The sequence below is a fragment of the Phytophthora infestans genome, genomic scaffold (genome assembly GCF_000142945.1).
Source record: "Phytophthora infestans T30-4 supercont1.10 genomic scaffold, whole genome shotgun sequence".
In the NCBI taxonomy this organism is placed as follows: Eukaryota; Oomycota; class Peronosporomycetes; order Peronosporales; family Peronosporaceae; genus Phytophthora; species Phytophthora infestans.
In genome coordinates, this window is record NW_003303749.1 from 2,585,851 (window position 1) to 2,595,615 (window position 9,765).

Genomic DNA, 9,765 nt, shown 5'->3' on the forward strand with positions numbered 1-9,765 from the left:
AGCTTTGGTTCTTGATAAACCGGTTGATCATCTCGAGTGCAGCTGCTGGTTGATCCTTGGGGACCATGTGACCTGCCTCGAAGACGCGAAAGGTTGTTGTACGAGCGGACAGAGCCAGCGTCGATTGTTTCAGTCTCCCCTGCCACTTGGAAGCTATGTTTCTCGGCATCGTTAAACTCCTGTTGGTTCTTCCACTTGAGTTGCTTTGTCCACGCTTCACTCCCACGCCAATTGCAATCCAAATCAGCGTCTCCGCTGTAAATCAGCACGCGGACGGACCCGTCATTCAGCAAGTCGGCGACGTATCCGTCAAATTTTTCATCAGGTCGGAGGAGTAGTGCGCACGCTGTTGCAATGACGTCACTTGTTCGGACACGTTAAGGTACTCTCGAACAGCAGTCGAGTTGAGATATTGCGCGACAGCAGACGTATTGTAGCATCCTGACGGATCGCGGGAGTCGCATTTCTCGCGGATGTCGTATTTGTTTCTATGCGAGTCGTCCACTGCGTTTAATAGGAGGCTTGAGCAGTAGCGCGATGCTCCGGTACATACACTCATGTTTGTCTGGCATACATTTAGAAGCTGGTTGCACACTAGCGCCGCTTATTTCATGGCTGCCAAGTCGGTAGGTTTGATCAAACTGATGTTATAAGAGTTGCTGACAGCCATATCCAGTGTGTGCGGCAGCTACAAACCCATGTAATATCGTCAGACTTACTTCAAGCTAGCAATAGCCCCATTGTGTTTTAATACGTACTTGGACAACAGGGTTCACCAAACTGTTGCCGATGGCAATTCCCTGAAGATTAATACGAACTGTAGCATTTGCCTTCTTGACGATGAGGTTCTCCCTCCAGATGTAGTGTGCTGCTGCCGGGACGTAGTGGGACGCATACCCCTCTCCAGCCAGAAACAAAGCTCTTCCTTCGAGCTCTGGATGTTTATCCAGGAATCCTTGTAGGAACCAGTATACATTCATCTGGACGTCCTCCGCATTGAGTTCTACTCTAGTATTACTACCGTACGAGAAGCCGAAACTCGTAGATTGGTCTAGCCAAACCACGTTCGCCTCAGACGTCCACGAGTACGGGTTCAGTGCTGTAGTGGCGTCTGAGCTTATCCGACAAGGACCGTTTTCTGTCAGCAACGCTGTGAGGCTGGAGGCGCCAGATCCGCTGCCGGTCACCCACAGGATTAACGGGTCGGTATCTGGGGCCTTGCGAGACTCAAAGAACCAGTAGAAAAGGTGGTCGTCTACGTTGTAAGGCAGCGTGATGTAGTCAGCCTCGCTCTCCTCGGTCCCGCACTGGAACCAGTTCTTGGACGTGGGAGCCGGCGTGTGATGATGCCTCGTGCTATTGAGTGGCTTCAGGTCCGTGTGAGGCTCCGCCACCGCGATGGGATGCTGTGGAACTGCCTGTGGATACGTCTTCGTGCCGATGTTCATCGTCGTCAGCACGGCAGCGACCATCAAGACGAAGCCGAGCAGCACTAGACCGGCGATACGGCGCTTGTGGTGAGCGTATTGCTCCTGCGGCCTGCGATGGCTTTGGAGCAGTGGCGTCGTCTCCGTCGCCATGGTTCCGCTCACCGCCGAGCGTATCCACTAGACTGCAAAGTCTAAACTAATAAAGTCGGTCACGCAATTTAGCTGATGTTCGATGATGACTGTACTGACGAGCGCGCCATCCGCGGTGCCTCAGCACAGCAGTGCTGGCAGGATCCCATCCTGTCGGAGAATCTCTTCGCTTGTCACCGATCTTCAGTTTTCTGCTTGGGTTTGTCACGTACGTGTCTGTCGCAGATCTGATTAGCCACTCACGATGCCTGGCTATCGATCAGTGGCGGCCGCTTACGTAGCTTCTAATTTCGGAAGTGTGCAAAATGATTTTTTAGTACTGTATAGTACACTAGCCGAGCGCCGCCGCTACGCGGCGGTAATTTCGGTTTTACTCCAGATTTTTGCCTTCCCGCCTTCGCTTCGCTTTGGCGGGATAATTAGTCCAAATCCTCTGAGTCCCATATGTACGTAAATCGACTTCTTTAATTTCATAAATCTGCGTTTCATTTGCTACAAAATGCTGAGTTCCCAGTAAGCCGTGTAAATATTTCTACCGGTACAAAAGACTGAGCCCCTAACATCATACTTACCATGCTCATAAACGATTACGCTAGTGATCTTGGCAAAGTCTCGTTATTGTTGTTGGCTATCACTGTACCTTAATCTTCCACCCAGAAGCACCTGCACTTCAGTCTAAAACCGCTAAATAATATATTTAGTTTAGCGTCGTGATCGATTTCACGGGCCGTTTCTGAAACCTAGATTGCAACAATGCAAAGAATATCTGTCCAGCTTGCATCAAATACCCGCTTGTACTGCCTGGTTAAGCTTGTAATAAACTGACTATTAACCACTTCGCATACCAAACTCGCTACTTTGAAAGAAAATTAAAAGTGTTACAGTTTGAATATTTAATAAAAATATTCAAGCTGTAGCATTTTTTTATGCCTTGAAGTGTGTTCATTTTGTGCTGATTCAGAATTAGTCATTAGACACACCAATCTGTGCCTGTTATGGTTATACTGTAGCCTTTGGATATAACGATGCGTCGCACGACGCCTTTTGTTGACGGCGGTATTTTTATTTGATACTTAAACGATGATTCCAGGGTTAAACGTAGATTAGGCTCTAAGTTGATTAACGTTTCTTTACGGGCCTACTTATAATAACCATAATTTACACCTCTCATGTTGTGTTGTTATCTTACCGCTGCATGTAAAACCTTATTCTACGCCTTGTCGGCAACGCGTCTGCCTATTAAGAAGTATCAGAATTTTGTTGTCTACATAAACGCTTAGGAAACAATACAGTAGTAATTGTCATCAGCACATATTACTTTTTTTCCACGTCAATCTAAGCTATCTATCTTTGTGGATCTAGTGACAACGTTTATAAGCACAGCTTTGCTCTTACGGCAAGCCCACACGACCGGCTACTGCTGTACATGTAACATGTACAATTTAGCAATACCAGAAACCCACTCAGATAACTTATTATTAATAATGCTAATATCTTTACAATAAAAAATTGAAATTATCATTTTAGTCAGTGTAACTCGCAGATCCTACTGAGTACAGAGTATTTAGTATACTTAAACCATGTCCTCGGAAACACGCATGCTTACGTGTACGCTAAGCACCCTGCCCTCCCTTTAGTACTCAAATATCAATGCATTATGAAAAACTATAAAATATTAAAACGATGCCGCCTTCGGATAATGTATTAGCTTTGTGCAAATCCCCATATGTTAGCTGGGAAACACATGCATTTATTGATGTCAACTACACATTCTAGTTTTAACCAATTGAAGCCACCTTCGCTGCGCTCGGCAGCCAGTAGAAATATTTAAATTATTTTATCCAATGATTTGTCCGGAAAAGCGTGACAGGCACGACAATTTAGTGTGACGGACAGACAGGTTGCTGCAGTAGATGTTTAAGATGTACCTCTACCGGTAGTAGCTGTACAGTACATGTATTATTTGTAACACGATTCCGGCAAAAGATTGCATTACAGTGAGGGTTATTATGCTGTGAGCTGCCATGGTACTACGTAGTTTGAATAAACCAACTTAGAACAGGGAGTGGTGAAGCTCGCAGTCCTAATCAATCTAAGCTTTACTGGGCAGGTTGGCCTGGTCATCCTGCACCGGCTGAGCTGGAGGAGTATTCACGGGCTGCACCGGAGCAGCGTTCACGGGTTGAGCCGGAGCAACGTTCACGGGCTGAGCCGGAGACACGTCGGCAGCAGGCTGGGGCTCAGCGGCCGGAACAGGTTGGGCGGCAGGCACAGGCTCTGCAGGGACGGGTTCAGCGGCAGGGACAGGTTGTACAGCCGCGGCAGGTTCGGCGGCAGGCTGCTGATCAGCGGGGGCAGCGGCCGGTTGCTCGGCGGGGGACTCAGAGGGAGGCTGGGCTGGAGGTTCCGGGGCTGGTTGAGCCGGTGCTTCCGTGGCAGGCTCAGTGGGGGGCTCAGTTGCGGGCTGACGAGGAGCTTCAGTAGGGGCTACGGTCGGGAGCGCTGTGATGACGGGTGCCTTCGTTCGAAGAGCTGGGGTGGGCTCGGGAGTAGTCTGCTCCGTCACCTCGGTGGACTTGGAGCTGTGGCCACTGAGAGTGAGCCACAGCACGACGATGACGGCCGCGATAACCACGACAGCGCCAGTGATGCCGACGATACGCTTGCGCTTCTGGGCATCCGAGGCGTACTGCTCGCCACGCAAGGGGGTCGTTTCTGTGGGCATTTTGTGTGGGGTAGATACTACTGTGCAAAACTCAGATTCGCTATGCACTCCGCGGCGACAATCGAGAAATGAGCTCTCAAGTCAGCCGCGCGAGAAGCTTCCATGGCAGAGGAGTGTTGGTCATTACCCAATGCCATTGGGCCAATGGGCAAATCAAAGGCGCTGACAGCGCGGTGTAAGCGGACCACGCAAATATAGAAGCCTGTGGGTGGCCTTCCTGGCTTGCTGCTTGGTCTGCTGCGTCGAACCAAGATTTGATTGTCAACGCAACATTTGTATGGGCTTGTTTCTGAAGCCATTTACTTTAAGTATGGGCACTGCCGCGGTTGTGGCGACAGCGCGTTGACAGTGTCAACTTGACACAGCGCAACAGACTCGTTTTCATCTGTACATGTATCATAGCCGAGGGACAACCTGAGACTGAGTTGTGGGCTACATTGTGGACACAATGGCAAGTTCCTAGAATGCGCAATGCTTCCGCACCTCATGCGATACGGAGTTGGCCAACGTGTACGTCACCAAGTTAGCTGGTAGCCTGCTACAGTACATGTACACCATGTAGCCTACATGTACTTAGAACTAAATCAGAAGTACATGTACTGTACATACAGTGTATGTACATGATGTACATACACTGTAGTGGAGCCGGAGGAAGGTCGCTTTGGCATTTTGATGCAGTGCAATATTAAGGCGATTTGCAAGCCACCTGATTCACTCTGCCACGTCAGTGGTTCATAAACGAGCCATGGTATCCGTTGTAATCAGGCGTATCTTACGACTCGTAACTTATCGGTACAATAGTTCACCGGGCAATTCATTTGACTTCGATTGTCAATTGCCTACAGCTCTTTACTGCGCAGGAACCGGTTGATCATCTCCAGTGTCACTTCCGGTTGGTCCATGAGCGCCATGTGGCCAGCGTTAAACACTCGCAGGAACGTCAACCGCTTAGCGTACGTCCAAACGCTTCCGACGTCTCTCGCATCGACCTCAAACGCGTGTTCTTCAGTCTCCTGGAACTCTGTCTGATGAGGCCACGTCAACGCTCTCGTCCACGCCAGTCCGCCGTACCAATTGCACACCAGATCGGCGTCGCCATGGTAGATCAACACTCGGATGGAGCTGTCACGCAGCAAAGCCTCAACGTCCTGCTCGAACGTCTTCATTAGATCCGCAGCAAACGCCAGCTCCACATCCGCTGACGCTGACTGCCACGGCGCCGGGTGTACACTCGCTACGTTCAAGTATGAGCGTACAGCGTCCGAGTTCAAATACGCCGTTATTCGCTTGACCATATCTCCGTAACAGTAGATCGGGTCCAGTTCAGTGCATTCCTGACGGATATCCATCATGTTGCGACCCGCGCCAACGTACGCGCCCATTACATTAACCTCACAGAACTCACCAGCGTCGATGCATACGCTCGAGTTGGTTTGACACGCTCTCACGAGCGCTGTGCATTGTTCCTCTGCCACCTTCGCCTTCGCCAGCGTGTCGTCGTCTATCAACTTCACGTTGTACGCGTTGTCGAACCATGTCCAAGCCGTGCTCGCTTTAGTACATACAGCACAAGTAAAGTCAAATATTTCATATCTACTTAAGAAAATGAGATAATCACCTGCACGACGGTGTTGACCAGACCGTTGCCAATAGCGATGCCTCGAAGATTCAAACGTCTCTTCTTGGTCGTCTTGTTCTCCCGGTAGATCTTGTGTGCCGCGGCCGGGACGTAATGACCAGCATAGCTCTCACCAGCGAGGAACAACGAACGGTCTTTGAACTCGGGGTGTTTGTCCATAAAACCTTGTAAGAACCAAAAAATATTCTCCTGGACGTCGTTCTCATTATTGTCGACGTCCGCCGGAGTGCCAATCGAGTACCCGACGTTGGTGGGCTGATCCAGCCAGATGACATTGGCCTCAGTATTCCACGAATGGGGGTTGATCGTAGTGGACAAGTCTTCGTTGACGAAGCACGGGCCGTTCTCGGTTATTAGCGTCAGGAGACTGGAGACTCCAGGACCACCACTGAGCCAAAGGATAAGCGGGTCCGTTGCGGGCGCATTGCGAGACTCAAAGAACCAATAAAAGTACTGGTCGTCCTGCTTGTTGGGTAGCTTGATGTATCCCGCTTCATTGGCTGCGGTGCCACACGTCGTAGTCGCATCGTCAGCGTCCGTGATTGTAGCCAACGACGGCGTCTGGTTTGTGGTGGCAGCAAAGCCTAACACCACGACGACCACAAGTACCAAGGTTCCTAAGGCCACGATCTTAGCAATGCGCCTTCGGCGATACATCTCGGCCACTCGCACATCCGAATGCAACGGAGTCGACTCGTCCACCATGGCGTCGACTGGGCAGGGAAGATCTTCAATTGTGAGAAATTAGTGGAAACGAACTGTATTTGAATGTAGGAGATCGCACTGTCCCGTGTCAAAAATGAGCTGATAGGTGCATGTATGCGAAGCGGTTTTCTACAATGCCTTGTTGGTAAGGAACCTGCTGATGAGGTCTAATCATTAGACTCTAATGAGACGGCGGGTTGGTTGGTTGGCACCATGTGGCCAGCGTTGTACACGCAAGATTCTCAAACGTCCAGACTTCACCTGCATCAATGGCGGGGCTATTGTTCGATATTAAGGGGTCGTGCGCGATGAATGTTCTCTTTTCAGCAGTAAAGTAGCCATCCTTGCCTCGCCAGTCGAGCTCTAAAGTCCAGGCTCGATTGCCGATCCAATTGCACATCAGATCGGCGTCGCCGGCGTAGATGAGCACGCGGAGACCATCATTCAGCAGCTCCGCTACGTATGCATCGTACGATGCAGCCCAGTCTCCATCGGCAATGAACCTCGTGTGAATGACTTCATTCTCTTCCACCCACGCCGGAGCGCGCTTATCCACGTTCAGAAACTTCCGAACTTTCGGAGAGTTTAAGAACTCCATGATGACAGGGAAGTCTCCACAGTTGCATCAGGGTCACTGTTGTTGCACGGCTCACGAATGTCGTAGTTGTTGCGATTCGCTTTGCTCAGAGGCTGTACCAGCTTCGTATCCCAGCAATCGACACCCAAGAGACAAAAAGTCTCATTCTTCGGTGGTATCAGGCACTCGCGTGTGAGTTCGATACACTCGACGCTATCATCCTTCATCTGCTCTACTTCAACGTCCGTCAGAAGGGTGATATTGTATCGGTTATCGTTCATGTCTTGGTAGTGAGCGTACTGGATCAATCCATTCGTAAGACTGTTGCCGATGGCCAAGCCTTGCAAATTGATGACCGGATTCTTCTGGTTCATTTCCCGAATGTAATGCGCTGCAGCGGGAACGTAGTGTCCCCCATAACTCTCACCCGTCAGGAAAAACTCGCGGTTCTGGTACTCTGAGTGTTTGTTTAAGAATACCTGTAAGAACCAGTAAATGTTCTCACCCACATTGGTTTCGTTGTAATCCGTGTCGGCAGGAGAGCCGAACGAGAAGCCTGTGCCGGTTGGTTGGTCCAGCCAAATCACGTTAGCGTTGCGGGCCCAGGAGTACGGATTGGGTTTAGTACTCATGTCGGGCTGGATACAGCAGCGCGAATAACCCAGAGCCACCGGGACCTCCAATTAGCCACAGCACCAACGGATCTATATCTGGACTGGTGCGCGACTCAAAGAACCAGTAGAAATAGTTGTCGTCTTCCTTATTGGCCAGCTTGATGTAGCCGGATTCATTCTTCGAGTCACCACAGTTGAACTTGTCAGGTTTATCGTCGAAAACCACCCACCACAAGCCCAATCCCAACAGAACTACGATGCCTAGGACTACTTGATCTTGAGCTTATTAGTGGAGGAACTGTATGTGGCTTCCACGGCTGGGAGCAGTCGAGTCTAGCCGCGCCATAATTTCCACACTGTGTGATCCTTTTTTCTTAGCTGATTTAACCCAACGAATGAGGTGATAAAGAGGGATCTTTGAAGATAGAACGCCTTTCATTCGTACCCAATCAACTTGTGAATCTAAGCTTAAGCTTACAGCGTTTTGTTCGTGAAGAACCTGTTGATGAGGTTTAGCGAGACTGCGGGCTGGTTCATGGGCACCATGTGTCCAGCATCGTACACGCGGACGAACGCGAAGTTGTCAAAAGATCGAACCACACCCGCGTCAATGTTGCTCCCTCCATCGGGTAGCAGCGGGTCATGTGCGATGAATGCTCTCTCTTCGACTGCATTGTAGCCATCTTTGCCTTGCCACTCGAGATCCAGCGTCCAGGCTCGATTGCCGATCCAGGGGCACATGAGGTCGGCGTCTCCAGCGTAGATTAGCACGCGAAGAGCGTCGTCCAGCATCTCAGCGACGAATTGATGGAACGGCATGGACCAGTCGCCATCGCCAGTGAATGTCTTCTCCACTTCATCACTGTCTTCGTGCCAGGCCGGCGCACGCTCATTTACGTTCAAATACTTGCGTACTGTTGGCGAGTTCAAGTATTCTGCAATGAGCAGATGAGCGCCACAAGCGGAGTTGGGGTCGCTGTTGTTGCACGGCCGGCGAATGTCATAGTTGTCGCGGTTTGCCTTGCTGAACGGAGCGATGAGCTTTTCGGACCAACACTCTGGCGCTATCTTGCAAGCTGTATCATTGCGTGGTGTTGCTTGACAGTCTTGCGTTAAACGAATACACTCTACACTATCAGATTTCATCTGCTGCTCTTCGCCTTCTGTAAAGAGCGTGAGGTTGTATCGGTTGTGGTTCATGTCTTGGTAGTAAGCGTATTGAACCGCCGGGTTGGTGAGACCATTGCCGATTGCCAGGCCTTGGAGATTGATAAGCGGGACCTCGTCACTCGCCTTGGTTTCCTTGTTCAACGACCAAATATAGTGCGCTGCTGCTGGAACGTAGTGTCCGCCATAACTTTCACCGTCACGAAGAACTCGCGGTTCTGAAATTGTGGGTGTTTTTCCAAAATTCCCCTCAGAAACCAATAGATGTTTTCACCCACATTGGTTTCATTAAAATCTTTGTCAGCCGGAGAGCCAAAGGAATAACCCACACCTGTGGGTTGATCCAGCCAAATGACGTTCGTGGTGTTCCAAGAGAACGGGTTCAACTTGGTGCTTAGGTCGCCTTGGATGGTGCACGGGCCGTTCTCGGTCAATAGAGCGAACATGCTAGAAGAGCCGGGACCTCCGGTAAGCCACAATACCAATGGGTCCGTCTCGGGACTCGTGCGCGACTCGAAAAACCAGTAGAAGTAGTGATCGTCCTCCTTGTTCGTTAGCTTGATATGACCCGCGGAACTGTTGGTGACACCGCAGACAAAAGAGCCCTCGGGCGTTGAATCCGAGTGTCCGTGGTCTTGAATCAGCCACAACGCCAGCACCAGCAACGCTCCACCGAGTGTTAGCTTCAGGATAAGCGCTTTCTTGCTACGGCCATTAGCACTTCGGGCGACCAAAGGTGACGATTCGTCGCTCGCCAT

At 50.4% G+C, this 9,765-nt stretch overlaps 4 protein-coding genes across 4 annotated transcripts; all 4 read right to left on the reverse strand.

Annotated features, from left to right (window-relative positions):
• Nucleotides 1–286: 286 nt before the first annotated feature.
• PITG_07154 (serine carboxypeptidase, putative) lies at nucleotides 287–1,598 on the reverse strand (the record flags this gene model as incomplete). Its single annotated transcript, XM_002905068.1, has 3 exons — nucleotides 287–504; nucleotides 643–688; nucleotides 759–1,598. The coding sequence occupies 3 exons, from the start codon at nucleotides 1,578–1,580 to the stop codon at nucleotides 287–289; spliced, it is 1,086 nt and encodes a 361-aa protein (XP_002905114.1).
• Nucleotides 1,599–2,971: 1,373 nt separating this feature from the next.
• Nucleotides 2,972–4,305, reverse strand: PITG_07155 (uncharacterized protein; the record flags this gene model as incomplete). Its single annotated transcript, XM_002905069.1, has 2 exons — nucleotides 2,972–3,000; nucleotides 3,684–4,305. The coding sequence occupies 2 exons, from the start codon at nucleotides 4,303–4,305 to the stop codon at nucleotides 2,972–2,974; spliced, it is 651 nt and encodes a 216-aa protein (XP_002905115.1).
• An 839-nt stretch (nucleotides 4,306–5,144) lies between these two features.
• On the reverse strand, nucleotides 5,145–6,649 carry PITG_07156 (serine protease family S10, putative; the record flags this gene model as incomplete). The annotated part of the gene is made up of 3 exons (XM_002905070.1): nucleotides 5,145–5,786; nucleotides 5,839–5,853; nucleotides 5,924–6,649. 3 exons carry the CDS (start codon nucleotides 6,647–6,649, stop codon nucleotides 5,145–5,147), a joined length of 1,383 nt encoding a protein of 460 aa, XP_002905116.1.
• Nucleotides 6,650–8,314: 1,665 nt separating this feature from the next.
• On the reverse strand, nucleotides 8,315–9,765 carry PITG_07157 (serine protease family S10, putative; the record flags this gene model as incomplete). The annotated part of the gene is made up of 2 exons (XM_002905071.1): nucleotides 8,315–9,225; nucleotides 9,282–9,765. 2 exons carry the CDS (start codon nucleotides 9,763–9,765, stop codon nucleotides 8,315–8,317), a joined length of 1,395 nt encoding a protein of 464 aa, XP_002905117.1.